At 33.8% G+C, this 21,403-nt stretch overlaps 3 protein-coding genes across 3 annotated transcripts; 2 read left to right on the forward strand and 1 right to left on the reverse strand.

The window, feature by feature from the left end:
- The first annotated feature begins 5,519 nt into the window (after nt 1–5,519).
- On the forward strand, nt 5,520–7,451 carry LOC108204705 (adenylate-forming reductase 03009). The gene has a single exon (XM_017374269.2). It carries the CDS (start codon nt 5,609–5,611, stop codon nt 7,280–7,282), a length of 1,674 nt encoding a protein of 557 aa, XP_017229758.1. The 5' UTR covers nt 5,520–5,608; the 3' UTR covers nt 7,283–7,451.
- A 3,510-nt stretch (nt 7,452–10,961) lies between these two features.
- Nucleotides 10,962–12,832, forward strand: LOC108223936 (adenylate-forming reductase 03009). Its single transcript, XM_017398416.2, has one exon. The coding sequence runs from the start codon at nt 11,014–11,016 to the stop codon at nt 12,688–12,690; it is 1,677 nt and encodes a 558-aa protein (XP_017253905.1). The 5' UTR covers nt 10,962–11,013; the 3' UTR covers nt 12,691–12,832.
- A 68-nt stretch (nt 12,833–12,900) lies between these two features.
- LOC108204706 (GDSL esterase/lipase At1g28580) lies at nt 12,901–17,817 on the reverse strand. Its single transcript, XM_017374270.2, has 5 exons — nt 17,412–17,817; nt 16,824–17,039; nt 13,780–13,928; nt 13,419–13,698; nt 12,901–13,320 (listed from the first exon to the last, which is right to left on the reverse strand). Exons 1-5 carry the CDS (start codon nt 17,692–17,694, stop codon nt 13,070–13,072), a joined length of 1,179 nt encoding a protein of 392 aa, XP_017229759.1. The 5' UTR covers nt 17,695–17,817; the 3' UTR covers nt 12,901–13,069.
- Nucleotides 17,818–21,403: the final 3,586 nt, after the last annotated feature.

Genomic DNA, 21,403 nt, shown 5'->3' on the forward strand with positions numbered 1-21,403 from the left:
GCCTTGTCATGACCCCGCATTGCGTCCCTGTAGACTGAAGGCTCTACGAGATGACGGAAACTGCTAATAAATTCCACCATAATCTTTGAGGGAATCGTAGTGACACTAGTCGGAAACTTAGAGGGACGAGCAACATTGGTATCATCTTTTGGCGAAAGGCCAGTCTTCTTCTTTCTAGCTTCCTCAATCGACCCGTAATGTATTTGATTTAAGGCCATTCGGATGCCTTCCCTAACTCCCTTAGCAACTAGTTTCCTAGTATTTGGATGAACAAGATGGCTATGCAGTTGAAGAAATTGGTACAGAGGATCCGAATTAGTGGGCATACCTTGAGATTGTTCTGAGATTACTAGATTTCCAGCTCTTTCCCACCACCCATTGTTACGGAGTATTCTATGGATTCGCCATAACGCATCTTCTTCCCCTCTTATACCTTCACCCAAGAGATTTGCTGGGATGACCTTCTTGAGATAATTAACCCTTGCAGTAGCTACTGGCATTAGACTTAAGTTCCCCTTCATGATAGCCTCGTACATCTCCGTCTCGAGTAGAAACCAGTATTGTAAAATAGGCTTTGTTTTCGATTCAAATTCCTCAGAAGAAATCCCTCCTCTGGATTTAGAAAAGTGAACCCTAGATGTGTTTCCATTACCTTCGATCCGGTCGCCTTTCGCCTTTGGAAGCTCAGATCCCTTTTTCGCCATGTTTAGTATTCTTTAGAGAGGTAGATGTACATGATTACAAGTTGTCGATCTTATTATTGGTTTATAGTTGTTCATTTCTGCGAGGATAATCATTCAAGTGTAGTGCCAAGAGTGGTGCACTATCATTCCACGAGAACACACCAAACCAAACCAAACATATTCAGTATATCCTGTTTAGAGTAGGGTCTGAAAACAATAAGATTATCCTTAAAATAGAGAGGCTGTTTCTGTGAAAACTCCCGCTTAGTGCACAACAAATAATATAGTGTGTGATATAATATTAATATAATACCTTAACTCATCGGTTTCTTCACATGAGACTGACCTAAACAGTTTTTGTTTATCGAACGCGAACGCCACGAAGACGATGCGCACATCTAATTATTAAATTGCAGGACAAAGTCTTTAAATAGGAAGTCACGCCGGTGGGAGTACCACATTTATGCGTATATATATGGACCGCGTAGGATTTTTTTTATAAATAATTATTTACTTATTTTAAATATACACAATTAAGTAATTTTAAGACTCCTTCCATAGTCTTTTCAAATTAGTATTTTCGATTGTGCGGAGGAAAAAAAATTCAAATAATTATCAAATACCAGTATTAGATGATAAATATGTTAAATTTCTAATTTCCATAAGTGCCCTTGATAATTATTAGTAATTTATTCTCCTTAATAGTACAATTATATAGTTTTATTTATTAAATAGTATTCCTCCATACCTCCCATTTATTTGCAAATGAATTGAACAAATAAATTAAAAAAATTAAATTGAAATAATTGAAAAAAAAAAAGAATAATATGACAGGGAAACTAAATCCCTTCATTGTGAAAGTAATATTTAATCGGTCGGTATTTAGACCGAATTATGGACCTATTTATATAATCAGTTATTTATATAATAAAAACAAAGTAATCGAGCTACGACCAAAAAAATGGATTCCTCCAACATTATTTTTGCAATTGGCCTCTATTTTAATCACTTCTTAACGGTGCCTCTCACCGTATAAATGCTGATCGTTAATGATGTATATTTTCAACGCATCACATAAAAATTAATTGTCTCTGTTACAAAAGTATGGACGATAATTTCTTGTTAAAGGCATTTCACGGATTTCTTCTTAAAATATATTTATAATTTGTAATTTAAGTTTCTTTCAATTCAATCCACACATGTGCAATCTACACATGTCTTAGAATACATAGTACACATGTACGAAGTAATTCGACAATTTATTGAAGATATATCCAAATTTTAATTACGTACACCCAGTGTTGTAAAAAGCGGGAATCGGACTTAGTCGGTGAGGGCACCGTCCAGCGATTAATCGGATAATCGGAGATTAATCGGAGTGATTAATCGGATCATTAATCGTAATCAATTTAATATTATTTTTAAATTATATATATATATATATATTAATAAAATTATATATAGTATAAATTTATAATCATATAAAATCAAAAGAGTAATGATTTTTTATAATCCAAAATATGCCTTTATATACATATACAATATACAAGCCTAGTCATCTCATATATTTGATTCAATCTGCTAAGGAATATATATTGCAAATTTAAGTAATTAGAGTTTGGAAGTTAATATTAAAAGAGTGAAACGTAATAAAAACAAATTTAATTTATGTGTTTTGTCTTTCTGTGTCTTTTATTTTATTTAAAATTAAATTTAAAATTTTAAAATTTTTTCACTTTTTTTCACTTTTTTAAATTCACCGATTTTTGACCGATTTTTTCCGATTAATCCCGACTTTTGACCGATTAATCCCGATTTTCAGAAAAAACGATTTTTTCACCGATTAACGCTTAATCGAGACGGTGGCCGACCGAACAGCGATTAATCGGCGATTAATCCCGATTAATCGCCGACTTTTAGAACACTGCGTACACCTCTATAACTGTATTATGTAATTCGGTGATTTGCTGATGATATATTCAAATCTTAATAACAGCATTGCACACAGAGTGTATGTGAGTGATCTAAGAAAACCGTGTCACAAAACGGAAAACACAACGGAAATGTATTGATGTAATATACATATACGTACACGTAACTTCACATCCATCAAACCTACAACTAGGGCTGTTTAACGAACCGAGCTGTTCGCGAACAAGCTCGAGCTCGGCTCGTTAAGAGCTCGTTCGGCTCGGCTCGTTAAGTTAACGAGCTCGAGCTCGAACACAAAAAATTGTTCGTTAAGTAAACGAGCTCGAGCCGAGCTTTTAGTATGTTCGGCTCGAGCTCGGCTCGAGCTCGACTCGAGCTCGCTCGGCTCGAGCTCGGCTCGTTAAAGCTCGAAAAAATGTAATATTTTTGGGGTTTTTTTTTATAATTTATATATGTTATTGAACTCAGAATTCAACATATAATTTATATATATATTTTAGTGATGTAACCAAAATTTCGGAAAATAATAATTTTATATGGTTTGCTATTTTAACAGTCAAGTAGAAGGTTAACTAGTACCGCTAACTAGTGTTTAATCCTAAATTAGTGTTTCAATTTTTTAAAAAATATTTCTTACCGATCCAACCGTATGGATGTTAACATATATACATTTTAGTGATATAAACAAAGTTTCAAAAAAAATAAAATTATTTGGTTAGCTATTTTAAGAGCCAACTAGCGGTTTGTTTTTATTTTTTTTCTGGCTCGGCTCGACTCGACTCGACTCGGCTCGGCTTGTATTTGTTCACGAACAAGCTCGTGTTCGGCTCGTTAGTTAACGAGCCGAGCTTGAACACAATTTTTGTTCGATAAAAAAGCTCGGCTCGGCTCGACTCGTCAGAAAAAAAATTAAAGATCGGCTCGGTTCGGTCAAAACTCGGCTCGGCTCGGTTCGTGAACAGCCCTACCTACAACTACAAGTGGTGAAGTGGGTACTTTGAGAGAACATTATGGGTGGTCTGGTGGAAAGGTAAGAGCAATCAAATGAGCAGGAACCATATTGACTTTCGAAGTCAATTGTACCACAACTTGTTTTAATCTTTTGTCGCCAATTATATTTTGTTTCATTTTCTTTCATATCATTTAGTAGTTAGTACTCGAGAAGAAATTTATCACCACCTTCAAAGAAAATAAGATATTCTTCTGACTTTTATCATCTTTAATAAAAAAGAGAAAAACACATCAACTAGCATTTGAAAAATGCTTTCAAGATGTATTGCAAGTTTAGAGACCTAGGTTGGGTTTGGATGGTTAATGAGATTCTTCTAATTTTTTGCGGACTTTTTCTGCTAAAATAAATTACACACCTTTCAAGTCTCGAGTCAACTTCAACTGCAATTTTCTGAATTGGATCCCGTTTTTCATGTTTTAAGAGAATCAAGTTTATATAGTAAAAATGTGATAACATAATTTGAATTTCAAGATAAAAAATAATAGATATATTAAAATTTATTTCTATTTCTTTTTCAAATTCTAATTAATTATGTTTAATGATTCTCCACACTTATAATATTGGAACTCCTATATACATTTAATCATTCAGTTAATATTAAGTATATTTTGCACGTCATTTAAGTAAAAGATTTAAAACAAGATCAGGAGACATGCATCAGGTTTTCAAAATACTTTTACATATTTGATTTTCATCGTCCAGGAGACTGGAACACACCAGGCACTTTAATGCTTTTGCGCTATAATTTCTTAACTTATTTTCAAAAAAAATAATTTGAATAAAATTTTGATATCAATTTGTTTTTTGAGAAAAAGAAATTTTAAAAAATAAGTTATAAAACTACTTATAATATGTATAAATGATTATTAGCATGTTTGACTGCATTAATATTACAAAAATAAGAGTTTTTTTAATATTTTTCCTATTATTTTGTAAAAATAAAATTTTGATATACGAATTTTTGTAAAAAACAATAATTCAAAGGAAATCAAATAACTTACTTACATGAGTTTTATGTTATAATTTAGAAAATATAGAATTAAGTTGAACTACAAGAGAGTTGAAATATAAAATTGCATAAACAGCCTCTTGCCGAATAATCATTTATATTTATTTGTAAGGAATGATTCCTAGAGTTGAACTTTCAAAAAATAATAGGAATCTTTAAGACATTTCTCATCACCTCCTACTTTTTCATCGTTGTCCTCTTTCCAAAATTAGTTAAGAGTTCAAATTTATTATTATCATAATAACAAAAAGTAGAAAGATTCTTATTGGATTTAATATATGAAAAATTGTCTCAAATCATTAAAATTAATTTTAAAAACTTATTTATAAGGAACTCATGAGGTTCTGTAACACTTGCCCAAGAAAAAAGGACATCAATAAAAGACCGTCTGTCTAATCTTTAAGTCAGAGGTTTAAATCTGATGCCAATAATTACTATTATTGTTTATCTAAAGTCTTAAACAAAACTTTAATCGAAAAACAATTGTCAGTAGAACCAAATTAGCAGAAGATGAAAATGGGTTAGTTTGTACATGTATCATTCAGTTGAGTAATTACAACGTTGTTAATATTTTTGAAAGAGATCGAGATCGCAAAGTTGTTTGTTTGACGTATCGAATTTGCTAATTAATGTTCAATAGTACCATATTTGTCGAACTCAACTAGATACTAACAATGGTGAAAAAAACGATAAACATATATATTATTCTCGCTTACAAATTACAAACACAACAAGCAAAGAAACAACACAACTTTCCTAGGACATGCAGAAACATGACAACACGCATTTTCTTTTCTTTTTTTGACCAGGCCAAACTAATTTGCGTGACAAAGTCAAGCAAAGCATCTACACTAACAACACTATGTACACTTATAAATAGTGCACTACACAAGTAACACACATCACACACTCATTTGAGAAAACAAGTAAAACAACACTTAAAGAGCTCTTGCTTTGTGTAATTATAATCAAATGGATGAGAAAAAACTTGCAAGATTCTCAAGCTGCAGAGGAGTGGCATTTGAGATCAAGCCTTCCACCGATCCATTTGCGATCAAAACGGCTCCTATTGATCATCCACCTCCTCCTAGTGTTAGGAACTGGCTTCCATGGGGAAGTTCCAAAAGGATTACACCTTCAGTGGGAAGTTCCAGAAGGTATGCCATGTCTATTGGAGGTTTGACACAAAGGACTTCTAGTAGCCACTTTTGTGATCTAGACCTTGATGACGACGACGATGAGTATGATGGACTCATGGCAGATATTGAAGAAGGTTTCGACAAAGAGGAGGAACGGAAAGAAAGTTCTCTTGAGAGATCACCTACACAACTACTAACCAAAGTTGCCAAGAAGCCGAAAGATGCTAGATTGTCGGTTATATTGCTTGATCAAGGATTGTTCACTGTGTACAAGCGCCTCTTTGTGCTTTGCTTGACTATCAATATCACCTTTTTGGTGCTTGCTTGCACCGGAAATTTCCAGTATGCTGAAGACAATGCTGCGCTATTTTCTATTGCCAACATTCTTGCTTTGACAATTTGTCGTAGTGAAGCCTGTTTACGAGGTGTTTTTTGGCTAGCTGTCAAGGTTTTTGGGCATTCTTGGGTGCCTTTGCGCCTCAAGACCGCGGTGACATCATTTTTACAGTGTCTTGGAGGGATACATAGTGGCGCTGGAGTCTCGTCAGTGGCATGGCTGATATATGCATTAGTATTAACCATACAAGACAGAGAGAATACTTCAAGTGCAATTATTGGAATAGCCTCAACCATCCTATCCCTTCTTGTTTTGTCTTGTCTCGCAGCATTTCCACTAGTACGCCATCTTCATCACAACGTTTTTGAAAGGATTCATCGGTTTGCAGGTTGGGCTAGTCTTGTACTAGTTTGGGCATTCATCACACTCAAAATTACTTATGACCCCAAAACAAAGTCATATAAAAACTCATCTGTCTTACTTGAACGCCAAGAATTCTGGTTTACACTAGCCATTACCATCCTTATAATCCTCCCATGGATGACCATGAGACGTGTACCAGTCAAAGTCTCAGCACCATCTGGCCATGCATCCATAATCAAGTTTCAGGGCGGTGTAAAGTCAGGAATCTTAGGCAGAATAAGTCCATCACCTTTGTCTGAATGGCATGCATTTGGCATAATTTCAGATGGAAAACAAGAGCACATGATGCTGGCTGGTGCAGTTGGAGACTTCACAAAGTCATTAGTCTCTAATCCACCGAGTCATTTGTGGGTCCGGACTGTGCATTTTGCAGGATTGCCATATTTAGTTAACATGTACAACAGAGTTCTTGTGGTGGCCACTGGATCAGGTATATGTGTCTTCTTGTCATTCTTATTGCAGCCATCGTCTGCAGATGTTTGCGTGCTTTGGGTGGCCAAAGGAATTGAACAAAATTTTGGCAAAGAAATTAAAGACTGGACTAGCGGATTCCCGAAAGACAAGGTCATCGTTCATGACACCGCAATACTTGGAAGGCCTAATGTGTCACAAATGAGCATTGATGCCGCAAAGAATTGGGGAGCTGAAGTTGTTATTGTGACCAGTAATCCTGAAGGGAGTAGAGATGTTGTTAATGCTTGCAAGGCCTCTGGAATTCCAGCCTTTGGTCCCATCTGGGATTCTTAAACATTATCATCCAAAGGCAATTAACTACCTCGGAACGAGATATGTTTTGCATTTAGAGTTGTTTGTTGGGGTTTCATATACATAATCATGTTCTATCGGAGGCCTGGCCACCATGGTAGAAATACATGTACAAAAAATTTGAAATAATATTTTATGCTGAATTGTAAAATACCGATTCATAGTAGGCATCTTCAACTATAAATATCAAAATTTAGAACTGCTTAGCCTGTATTTTGTACTATTTGTTATGCGCAACCAGTTGATGTCGACAGATTATGATCGCAAAACTGGTTATCACATAATCATGTTCAATAAACTGAAAAAAATTAAGAACTGAAATGTGTTTGCTTCAGGTTTATATGTGCTTACATATCTTGACTCTATCAAAATGCCCATCATCTTAAAGTGACAATTTATACTACCATTGATCCTAACGGCGTTAAATGGAATGGACGGAAGTATGCTTGTTGCTCAATTTTGGTAATTGCGGCATGCATTTTGCTAGATATTGAAGATGGAGTGCACAAAATGCACAAGGAGGCAACTATATGCACACAACCTGCATTTTATTCAATTGTTTATTCCGAGGCCAGCATCTATAATTTCCTTGTTGATTGAACCGCAACATGCTATTAGAGCACCCGTGCTAAATCCTGCACAACAATATGTAAGAATCAGCAATTGAGAAATAGTAACAGCAATATGTAACAAAGGGCTTTAAAAAATTGACATGAGAATATACAATAGTTGCATTGCGGGGATTTAGTAGTCAGCATATACAATGTTGACATGAGGATGTGTGAAACTCTTGAATTCGGGCCAACTGGGTCTCAAACATAGTATTATGCTGCATACAAAAACTTAAAGCTCTCACCATCTCCATGCTCAAGCCGGCCAGCAATTCGTGATTGTAGTCTGTTAACTGAGAAATCCAGGAATTAACAAAGTTGAGGTCATTACCAAAATTAAGACGTCTGACTATCGCTGCTCGTCGGAATTCATCCTAGAGGGTGGTGGTGATAAAGTCGGGGTTGCTGAGATAGCAGGCAAGGATTCGTGATTACAAAAGATCTAGGATTTTTTCCTACCAGTTCAGTTTACTCTTCAACTGCTATATTGAAAAGGACCTAATATGATGCGGCCTAGTTAAGGACCTTGAACCGTGCCAGTCGATTCAGAACTTTTCGAATCATATTCAAACTTGACTATGTCTTTATAACTTAACTCAAATATTAGAGGGCGCCCTGCTCACCGATAAGGACAATCCAAACTCTAGAACAAAGCCATCCAAAAAATGTTTATGAAAAGACCATACAAGTTCTTCAACAAGAACAACCCATCAAAATACTACAAAATAAAATCTTCTTCAATCTGCTTCCACTACTTAATTCTCACTGATTATGACTTCTAATATTTACGACAGAGCTCATCCATATCCTAAGGACATTTTCTTTAACACAAAATAACTTGTATTATCTCATATTTTCTTCTTTCTCCATTATATTTCTGTATAATTTTCATTCCATATTTTTCTCTTTTCATTCCATACAAGAGAAAACAGCTTTAATCCTGACCTAATTGCCTATTTTCATGTCTTTAGTCCTCATATGAGGCCAAGCCATACAATTTGGTTGATATTATTGAATTTCGACTATAATATAGTCATTTCCCCTTGCCCTCTCCCACAGGTTACACACTTGTTTGAAAGAGCTGATCATCTTTTGCTCTCACATCAACAAATGGACGTAGTATTAAACTAGCTACTTGCAACAAATTCATTTATCATCTCTTGCAAAAGTTATTGGCCCAATTCATTTATCAGAACATAAAACTTCTTTTAACTTCTAATATTTTGACGACTTGTTTCTGTTATAACTTATAACCACAACCTTTCACTGGGTGAATCATTTCCTTTTTTATAAAAGAAGTTGCAGTTGCAGGCTTTCAGTTGCATATTTTCAACTAAATTCAAGATAACCTTTTCTTTTATTAAACCTTTTCTCGGCGATACATGATTTTTTCTGTAAATTCCTCCAAATTCTTGGTGGCCTACTATGCCAACAAACTTACACATCTATCGATTTCTCAGTCTATTTCGACCATCGATTTTTTTATTTTTACTTTTTGTTTTTCAGAATCAAACTTTGAAGTTTGGCATTGTTCTGAACCTACATGATTTAAAAATTAGCAGAAGAGGAAAGTGGCTTAATATGTACCATGGTGTAGTCAGTAGAGTGTATAGAGTGATTACAACGTTGTTAATTTTGTTTGAAGGATAGATTACAAAGTTGGTTAGTTTAAAAATATCGTATATATCAATTAATGTTCAATGCCATTCTTCTCCTTTGAAATTTCTAACGCCTTTTTTTAATTTAACCTTTGAATGGACAGTATATAATATAATCATTCAATTTATGAGGAAACATTAATTTATCAAGATTGTAAATTAATTAAAAATAAAAATTTAAGGTCGTTGATTTTTTTTGAGGAATGTAAGGTTGTTGTTATTATATTAAAATCAAAAACTTTATAATAAATATTAATTTATTATAAATTATTAATTAATCAAGATCTCAATAACCTTTCCACATAGATGGGCACCTGTATAGACTGTATTGCCGTTTAACAAAAAAGAATTGAATTTTGTTTAAAAGTGAATTGCTTACGACAACTAGATGATCAACCCGAAAAGTTTACACTGTACACTAAGATTCGCCGCCGGACGATCCTTGTAAATCGTTGACAGTTATGATGAAAATAACGATACAACACACACTTGTTGTGTTTTAAAATACAGTACTAATTATTTTTGACTTTTTTCACATACTATCTTCTAATAGTGTACGGCATGAGTTCTTTCAAATATTTTAATAATTTTAAAATAATGTATAATAATGCATTTGTTGATATTTAATTTTTTTTTCTTATCTTTAAAATTACTATAGAACTAATGGGAATCACATATAATATAGAATTGTTTATAAAATTTATTTTAGTATTGTAACAATATGGTTTTCATTATTTTAAAATTATGATTAAAAGGATCAACCAAATGACAAATTAAACTATTATTATAGTTTCAATATTACCAATTCATGTTTTGAAAATCATTATTTTAATATTTATTTTTAAATTTTCATTTTTCTGTGTAAATATTTGAATTCAAATTCTTGTTCAAAATTTTCTGAAAGATGGATCGGTGAAGGTATGTGTTTTAAATATTAATAATAAGAAATATTTCAAGTACAAAATTAGGCACAAAATCTTTCACACAACATATGTTGTTTTGTTTGAAACGGATTTCTATATTCGCATAAATAATATCAATTCTCATCTCAATCGTCATGTTCTCAACCTTTTGTACCCAATATTATCCGGTTTTATCCACGCAACAACACTACTCTTACTTAATACATAAGAAATTAAGAACAACTAATCTAAAGTGACTGCTATCCGGGATGAATGGAGTATTATTCTTGGGTATAAACACAAAGAAACGAAACAACTTTCCTAGGATAAAAAAGTCCTGACAGCTTATCTTTTACTATAATTTTGACCGGCAAAACTAATTGCGTGACAAAGTCAAGAGAAGCATGGATGTGCATTGGAACATATACCATACGAGGTGCACTTATAAATAGTGAACAACAAAAGTAAGTAACATCACACACTCATATTATTATCCTCCTAAAAACAACACTTAGAAAGCTCTTGCTTTGGGATAGAATCAAATGGATGTGAAAAAACTTGCAAGATTCTCAAGCTGCAGAGGAGTGGCATTTGAGATCAAACCGTCCAGCGATCCATTTGCCATCAAAACGGCTCCCATTGATTATCCACCTCCTCCTAGTGCAAGGCATTGGCTTCCATGGGGAAGTTCCAAAAGGATTACACCTTCCATGGGAAGTTCCAGAAGGTATGCCTCATCTATTGGAGGTTTGACACAAAGGACTTCTAGTAGCCACTTTTGTGATCTAGACCTTGATGACGACGACGATGAGGAGTATGATGGACTCATGGCAGATATTGAAGAAGGTTTTGACAAAGAGGAGGAACAAAAAGACAGCCCTCTGGCGAGATCACCTACACAACAACCATCTAAAGTTGCCACGAAACCGAGAGATGCTAGATTGTCGGTTATATTGCTTGATCAAGGATTGTTCACGGTGTACAAGCGCCTCTTTGTGCTTTGCTTGACTATCAATATCACCTTTCTGGTGCTTGCTTGCACCGGAAATTTCCAGTATGCTAAAGACAATGCTGCACTATTTTCAATTGCCAACATTCTTGCTTTGACAATTTGTCGCAGCGAGGCCTGTTTACGTGGTGTTTTCTGGCTAGCTGTCAAGATTTTCGGGCATTCTTGGGTGCCTTTGCGCCTCAAGACTGGGGTCACATCATTTTTACAGTGTCTTGGAGGGATACATAGTGGCGCTGGAGTCTCTTCAGTTGTATGGTTGATATATGCATTAGTATTAACCATACAAGATAGAGAAAATACATCAAATGCAATCATAGGAATAGCCTCAATAATCCTATCTCTTCTTGTTTTGTCCTGTTTGGCAGCATTTCCACTAGTACGCCATCTTCACCATAATGTTTTTGAAAGGATTCATCGGTTTGCAGGTTGGGCTAGTCTTGTACTAGTTTGGGCATTCATCACACTCAAAATTACTTATGACCCCATAACAAAGTCTTACAAAAACTCCTCAATATTACTTAAGCACCAAGAATTCTGGTTCACACTAGCCATTACCATCCTTATAATCCTCCCGTGGATGACCATGAGACGGGTACCAGTCAAAATCTCAGCACCATCCGGCCATGCATCCATAATCAAGTTTCAGGGCGGTGTGAAGTCCGGCATCTTAGGCAGAATAAGCCCATCTCCTTTGTCTGAATGGCATGCATTTGGCATAATTTCAGATGGGAAACAAGAGCACATGATGCTTGCTGGTGCAGTTGGAGACTTCACAAAATCACTAGTCTCTAATCCACCTAGTCATTTATGGGTCCGAACTGTGCATTTCGCAGGATTGCCATATTTAGTTAACATGTACAACAGAGTACTTGTGGTGGCCACTGGATCAGGTATATGTGTCTTCTTGTCATTCTTATTGCAGCCATCGTCTGCAGATGTGTGCGTGCTTTGGGTGGCCAAAGGAATTGAACAAAATTTTGGCAAAGAAATCAAAGAATGGACTAGTGGATTCCCCAAAGACAAGGTAATCGTTCATGACACTGCAATACTTGGAAGGCCTAATGTGTCACAAATGAGCATTGATGCTGCAAAGAATTGGGGAGCTGAGGTTGTTATTGTCACCAGCAATCCTGAAGGGAGTAGGGATGTTGTTAATGCTTGCAAGGCCTCTGGAATTCCAGCATTTGGTCCGATTTGGGATTCTTAACAGGGTTAAAAGGTCGAAACATTTGGGTTAAGTTTAAGCGAACAAAGTAGCTTATTCAGCTTGTAGCATGTTGCTGATTGTAATTGGCGAGTGAACAGCGTTTATTCGGACTTAAATATTGTAATGATGAATGACTTGAGAAATTAATAAAATTCAATTTTCCTGGCAAAAAAAAAGAGTTTACAGCATTGTGATCATCCACACACATAATTTAAGACACAGTAATCAGTCTGAAAATATATTTAAATAATTCGTACACACTGATTCAACCTTAATGGTACAAGAGGTAGAGTAAAGTAAGAAGCGCGCATATCATATTTGTAATATACACTTATATACAGGCGTGCAACATGATAGTCTTTATCTATCCAGCACTGGCTTATTGATCATACTGTGGGTGTGATGCTGCTGAACATAACGAGCTGAAAGGAGGAACTGTGTGTGGTCCTTGAAATAAAGCTTTAAATATGAAGCTGTAGGCTGCTTCTGTCAAGTGCAAACCATCCCAATTAACATACTGAGAAGAATCCGCGCACACAGTTGCTAATGGTTGCCCACACATTTCTGATGTGTTGTAATGATATGGTCCTTTTCCTCCGCAACATGCTGTTATAGCACCCTTGCTAAATCCTGCACAACATACACGAAATAAGCTTCAAATTTGATAAAATTTGGAAATCTATGTAGCTGTGGCCATCAGTTAGAAATATCAGTGCAAGGTGGCTTACCGAATTTGTATGGATTTAAAAATAGTTGCATTGCCGCATTGTAGTAGTCAGCATATATGATGTTGGCATGAGGATGAGACTCTTGAATCCGGGCCAGCTCGGTCCTCAGCATTGTGTTATGCTGCATAGCAAAATTGTTTAGCCAGTTCAAGCAGCCGGTCTGTGGATCATAATCTTTCGTAGAAGAATTGGTCATAAACGTTGTCAGATAAGCTGCCGAGCATCCAATTGGGAAGTTTCCTGGCACTACTAATGTCCTAGCCCCCAAATCTAATAGCTCCTGCAATATACAAACCAACATATTGTAAAAACTCCAGATAAGCATATGTAATATTTAGAGTGAACTGCAAATTTTTGTTACATTGACAGTTGAGACGATGGCAGCAACGACGGGCGATACAAACGTTTCCACCACTTCCATGCTGACGCCAGCTAGCAATGCGTGATTGTAATCATTTCCTCCTATCTCTCCCACAAGAAATAGACTTCTTTCAAAGAGTTCATCATAATCTGCTTTTACATCAACAAATGTACATAATAAGTATTAAACCAGCAATTTCCATGTATCAATTTAATTTATGATCGATCTCCTAATATGCAAATTTAAATTCTAAATTCACAACTCTTTTTTTTAGTTAAGAATTTTATCCTAAAATTTCCCCAATATAGTAATAGTAGTGATCAAAATTTGTTTCCGAACATGAGCTCTGGGTCATCCCCTGCCTCCTGGCTTTACATGACAACAGCCTGAAATTTTGCAGGATAAGGATGACCACAGTTCTAACAACTTGTACAAGTATAAGGTAAGCACTTCACACAATCATATATATATTATCCAGAAAACAAATTTGAATAGGCACATATTCCCGTCAGCTAAGAACCAGAGGAGGGCCAGGTAAATTGTTATATTTATCACATATTCCATTTCAGTCTGCTTTTTTTTCTGAAAATTTAGTGAAACCCTGATCGTTGAATATTATAATTTTTGGATATTTGTTTCGGACAATATCTATATATGTGCAATAATAAATAAAAATTTGTATAGTAGAGAATGGTGAGTAGCGTTAGCTGGCAAGGAGAAACAACAGAAGGTTGGAACGTGGTGGGTAGCGTCCGATGCGCTGAGAATACACAGCTAGATGATCTTACAAGTTTTCATTTTATGGGCGTTGTTAGCGACCTCAAGTATTATGAAAAATGATTGTGATAGCAATTCTACACGACAATAGGGGGATTTAGCGTGCAGGCATGAGACGCAAACATCAAGTTGAAATTATTAGTACTTTAGAATTAGAAAGTTGTTACTGTTGTTTAAACCTTAAATTGGTAAAGCTCAGGGTATCAGAGCATCCCACGTAAAAAACTATCTGCAAAAAGTCTATGTAAAATGTCATAATTACAAAAGAGATAATATCTACCCCTCAGTCCGTGCTGGTCCAATTGATCAAAGTTTGATGGAAATTTATTAATATTTTAGCAGTTGAAAAAATAAAAAAAATATGTCATCCGAAATAGCTTTTAATCTACTTTAAGATGTAATTTTCAGTTTTTTAAAATAATAAAAGGGTGACTTATAATCTTTGGTCAAAACTTAATCAATTTGACCAACAAAAATAAAAATGTGACAACTAAAAAAGGACAAAAGGAATATAAAATAGACATTTTAATGGATTATTCTGACATATTATAATTATAAAGAAATGAATCTCATTGACCATTCCTCTTGATTAAAAAAATATAGTCAATAATTTCATATCGACTATATTTAACTAACATTTAGAGATCTTAACGACGTATAGCAGGATTTCACATCATTTATAAATATATTAAAATAATATATTTATTTATATCAACTTTAAATAATAGCAACATATCATTTTTATATATACTCAATACCATCGAAATACGATATCTTACCTATTCGATAAATTTTAAATAATCGATATTTTATATAATTTAATCAAAAAAATTAATATCACACAATTAAAAATGCTGAGAGGAATTTAGCGGAAAAAAAAATGCTGAGAGGACTCTGCTGGACCATGCATGTGTCATTTAATCATGGTCCACCATGCATATGCATGTGTCACTTATGCGTCATTAGCCTTATATACTTATAGCATATGCATCTTTTATATTTCTTTTGTTAATTTTACAATTGTGGTATTATTTCATTCGATGATAAAATTCCTTTAACTAATATATAAACCGGATAGGAATGAAGATCGATGTAATATATTGGCCCTTCCACTATCATATATGTAGACCCATTTCTACCAACTTCCCAATTCACCCACCACCGCACCAACCCCCTCCGTAGAACCAATCTTACTTGTAGCGATTGATTAAAACTCGATAAAAATTAATAACCACCCGCTTAAGATGATATACATCACTGCGTTTTAGCAAATAATAAATGAATAAGTATTTTATATTTTGGATGTGACAAAAAAAAAAGTATTTTATATTTTGGCAAGTCAGAAGTAGACTTCTTTCTATAACAAGTTATAAGTTCCCCGGAGAACTTGTAAGTTCAGAAAATTAGTTTTTTTTTACGCAACTCCTAGTTCTTTTTCAGTAACAGTTTATTTTACTTCTTTAAATCAACAAACATTTTGACTAAAATTATCCAGACATTTCACTAAGTTATCATAATTGGTTAGCACAATATTTTATCAAGACTTTTATTACATTTGATAATATTACTGATATATTATATACCCAACTATACTTTATATATTGAACTCTCCGCTGGAATCAGAATCGTATGTTAAAAATTACTTTAACATACTCGCAGCGGTATATATTAATATTATCGGTTTTTCTATGGGCACACAATAAGCACTAACTTCTATGAGTTTGGTGTATTTTTATTGGTCACCTAATCATAAGTGAGGACGGCCCCCTGCATTTACATCAAGTCCACCAATCAAAATTCACCAAAACCATCAATTTTAGTGTATAATGTGTGCCTTCATATTTCGTCTCATGTAAAATATGTTTAACGACAAAGTAGCTTTAATTACTTTTCGGCCGGTTAACAGTTACTCCACTCACGTACTGTAGCGTTCACCCCAGCTGAAACATGAATAGACACCACTAAAGTTGCAGTCAAAAATATACCAGTCACGCTTCTCGACTCATAATTAAAATTATATTTTAAAATAAATTTTAAAATAAAAATATGATTGTTGTTATTATTGAAAGAAAAAAAATATAACAGTCAAAAATTTAAGAATGAGTACCAAAAAATTAAGTAATATGTTTCAAAATCTTAAAAATTACAGATGAAGCTAATAAAAATTTCTTTTAACATTCAAAAGATAGAAAATCTAATAATTCTGTAAATACGCGGAAAATAAATAATCAACACACCAAATCGCAGGTGTTTTTTAACTTAATTACCTGAGGAGGTTTTGCAGAGAGATGGTAGCAAATCCTTGAACCAACTCAACTGAGTCCCTAGAGAGCCATTCCATACCGGAATATCCACCCCTCTCTCCTCGAAAAATGGCTTGTCCAGTGCCGTCGCTCCGGCCACCGCAAAATTCACTCCGGCACCAAAATTGGCTACCTTGCCGCCTATGTACGGAGGTACCAAGGGAACTCCAAGGTACTGAGCTGCACATATCAATTAAAAATTTATTCACGCAATTGCATCTCAGTCTTTTGTTTAATTAGTTCTGTATTAATCGCAACAATTTAAAAATAAAAATATTGGAATATTAATATGCGTACAAAATATGTTACTTATAGAATTAGTAAAATTTTAATCTCGAAGAAGCCGGACAGCAGGTATAGATATTTTTCTTACCAACTTTACAGTTGAGTCCTAAACTATCTTTTTAACAAGAAAAGGATCCATGACAAGAAACAAACCAACTTTTATTACCATAAACATGTAAGAAATAGCATAATGTAAAAAACATGTAATAACACCACAAAAATCTTATTAAAAAAATAAATCAATGGAACAAAAATATTCAAACATACCAATGAAGTCAATGATGAGGCGACCGTCGGAGCACCGTCCGGTGGGGGACTTGAAGTAAGTTTCGCCGTAAGGCGGCGAGGCGGAGGCCGGTGGGTTGTTTGTGTTTGAGAGATGAAGCTTGTTGCCTGTGTCAGCCAGGGAGTCACCGAAGCTTATTATCGATGTGAACGTACGTTCACATGAAGGTGATTCGCATGCAATTCTTAGAATCGGAGTTAGTGATATTAATAGAATGAGATTTATGGCCGTAATTTCCTTCGATGTAAAAGATGAAGAGGCCATGAGTGAATATGTTACAACTACGTACTTAAGGTTGTAGAAGATATATCCGAGAAAAGCTAGAGAAATGCTAGCTACTAAGCAGTGATGTGTGTGTAACTCTATATATAGAATTTAGCCAGAGTATACCTGAATTTTTCTAATAAAAGATATTGGGCCGGTTTGTTTTATGAAATTAGAAGTTGCTTCTGACTTCTGCTTTTTTTTACACGTTTGTGTAAAGAAGCAGAAGCTGAGAATGCTAACTTTTCCCTCACAGCTTCTGCTTCTTTTCCAAACACTTTATCAACTTATTTACTTCTCACTTCTGCTTCACTTCTTTACTATAAGCAAGAAGTTACTTCTTTTAAGTTAACCCAAACGACCCCATTATTTTTATAGCAGCGAGGACCGCTAAGTGATCAATCTCCTCTTTGGTGGTAAAATTCGAAAATAAGTTAGACCTGATTTAGAATTCTTTTTGGAGATTTATTAAAATTTTTGATTTTTTAAATTAGTATGTAATGATAAATTAGTCAAATATTTTATAACAATAATTGAGTATATATTAGATATCTTTCAATAAATTACAGATTTGCCGAACTTCACTCTAGGAATATTGTTTGCTACTCACTCTCTAACCTTTTATTTTTTATATATAGGAGAAATAAATATTTGTAAAGCTGTCGAAATTTATGTGCAAGAATTTTTTATACTATCAGAATTTTATTGTTTATAAAATTTTATAAATGTTAAAAATTGATAACATCCTCAAAAATGAAATACGCAGATAATTGATTTGTACAAAGGATTTTTTTTTTATTTTAATTGAGAATTTTAAGCGCAATATCAATTTTCTAACGTTATAATTGAGCACGCTCTGAATAATAAGTCCGATCAGTGTTTGCGTAAAACGGTTAAGAAGGGCTCCATCAATGTTCATGCGTATACATTTTCTTTCTTCTCGGAATATGTTCACAATTTGTCTAGTGGCCAACATATATTATTCTAATTCGTGTCTAAAGTATATATTCAGATAAGTCTTGCCTCTTTCGAATATACTACAGTACATGTTATCATATCATGTTGCACCTTTTTTCAGTGACTTGATTAATAATAATTTTATATTAGGGTTGGTGCTTAGAGCATCCAAGAAAAATCGAGTCTCACATGCGTAATTGTAAATATGCGTGTGCCATCTATTTTTAGTGACCAATATTTTCATTTAAAGAAATTAATACTCTCAAATACATATTCAACTAAACTTAATTGACATGTCAATTTTCAATATGAAGTGCTTTTTTGTAAAACTCGGATCCGATTACACCTATAACATGTAAATATATTAGGTATTTTGCAGCAATTTTCTCTTTATCAAGCTAATAAAAATGAGTATACAAGATAGATTATTCTCCCTAAGGTGAGTCCATGTATATGAACCCCAATTGGCTCACTCGAGTCCCACCTTATGAAAAGTGAAGAAATATTGAGGGCCCTTTTCAAACTGGAATCATGACTCACTTAATAGCTTACCATGATACTCCCTCCGTCCCCCTCAATTGTTTACATTGGAGGGGGACACGGAGACCAAGACAATGTATGAAAAATGAGTAAAGTTAGATGAAAAGTGGGTAAAGTGGTGGGACCCATCAATATTTAATAATAGATTTGAGATAGTGGAGGAAGATAGTGGGTGTAATAGTAGTTTTTATTGTTAAATATGAGATAGTGGGGGAAGATAGTGGGTGTAATGATTGAAAAAACTTACCATTTATAGTAACGTAAAGAAATGAGAGGGACATCCCAAAATAGTAACTGTAAAGAAATGAGAGGGACAGAGGGAGTAAGAGTTTTATGAGAAAGAACCTTAATATGAAAAGGCAGAACAAAGCCAGAGAGTGAATGGCAGGATTTAAGCTCGAGGCCATTAAACAACTAAGCACAGATGACTCAAAAGACCACTACCAGACTTTTACTAATATTTTTCTTACAGATAATTAGTTTTTTATTCAAATTACCGACAAGGAGAACAGTGTTTTTAAAGATTTCTGACATATCGAAAAATTATTGATTGATCTTCTTATACTTTAATTTGATTATAAATTCTTGTTTATCGAAAAATCTTTGATAAATCTCTGACAATTTTTGAATTTAAAAATTAATTGATTAGTTTCTATTTCGATTTTTACCATAACAGTCAAGGATAGTAAACAAAAATGGGATCCATTGGGTATCATTTTAAATATAACTAGAATTAATGTTAAGATATTAGTTTTAGTTTATAAATCTGATCTACTCAGTGTACTATAAATTATCTTAAAGCTCTGTACCTTTTATTTTGCTGAAACATTAAGTGAGTGTTTGGGAGCATGACTTATTGGCTTAAAAGTCCGAAACTCCACTTCCGCTTATTACCATCTGTTTGGCAAACGTGAAGAAGTGCTTAAATAAACGAAAAGAAGCCTAGAAAAAAAGCTAGGTTTCCTAGCTTTTTTTTAAACTCAACTTCTGCTTCTTTCTATTTCTAACAGAAAATGACTTCAAAATTGCCAAACTAGTACCAACTTATAATTTAAGTTATCCAAACACTTAAAAAACTTAAAGTCACGGTATCCAAACACTTCCGGTAGCTTATAAGTTCAAACTAACTTCTCACTTCTAATACACTTCTTTACTTTAAGCAATAAGTCACTTTTTTTAAACTCAGCCAAACGGCACTGTTTCCGAGATATATTTATAAGCCTTTACGTGTTATTTCAAATTATAGAAAATCAGAACTATATTGGCAGACGGATAGTATGATTAACGATACAATCATGTGATTCATGTTAATGCTTCATAATAATAAGGTGAAAGACTTTAACTAATGAGATAAAATCGACATCCACTTCAAATCCTCATAACATGAGTACACGTAAATTGGTTGTTTGAGATAAAACATCAAACTTTACCAGTATTTAAGACTTCACTCCAAAGCAAATCAAAAAATACTCTACATGCCAACTCTCATATCGCAACACTTGGCATATGGGCCTAGGTATTTCCCACCTACTTTGACAATAAGTTGGCATGACTAGTGTTGTTTTCTGCTGAAATAGTTGTATGAATTACGACCTTCTTATTGATTCTCACCTGTTTTCTGCTGCTAATATAGGTGGTATTTATAGTCGAGCTTAAACAAAATATTATATATGACATTGGAAAAAAGGAACAAATCAGTGAAAAATGGCTCTCTATAAATTTGACAAAGAAAAAATATTTTTAATTTATATAATTTGTGCAACTGTTAAATGACTTTAGTGCCTCGTGTTATAAAACCTAAATATCTATTGGTGTAATATAGCATCAAAATATTTATTGCTCTTATAATAATGCCAGTTTAGTTTGACATTTAGCTGTATTTTTTAACGCTTACTCATTTAATGTTGTTTTAATATTTGGTGATATTAGTGATAATTATCTTTTAATTTTTATATATAGTAGTGGTGATGCCAAATGTATACTTGATTTCAAAATATAAAAGTAAGAACGAAATTTAGCACCACAAAGTTTGAGTCTTTGGTGATAGCGAGCTCGTTTGACTAATCTTATTTTTTGAAATAAATATTTATTTTAGAAAAAAATATATATAATTTTATTTTTTTCTAAGATAAATCTTTATTTTATTTCTTTTTTGACAAATAACGAATATGAACCATCTCTTTATCCCTCATAAGTGGTATAATTACTCATT

The sequence above is a fragment of the Daucus carota genome, chromosome 1 (assembly GCF_001625215.2).
Source record: "Daucus carota subsp. sativus chromosome 1, DH1 v3.0, whole genome shotgun sequence".
NCBI classification, from domain to species: domain Eukaryota; kingdom Viridiplantae; phylum Streptophyta; class Magnoliopsida; order Apiales; family Apiaceae; genus Daucus; species Daucus carota.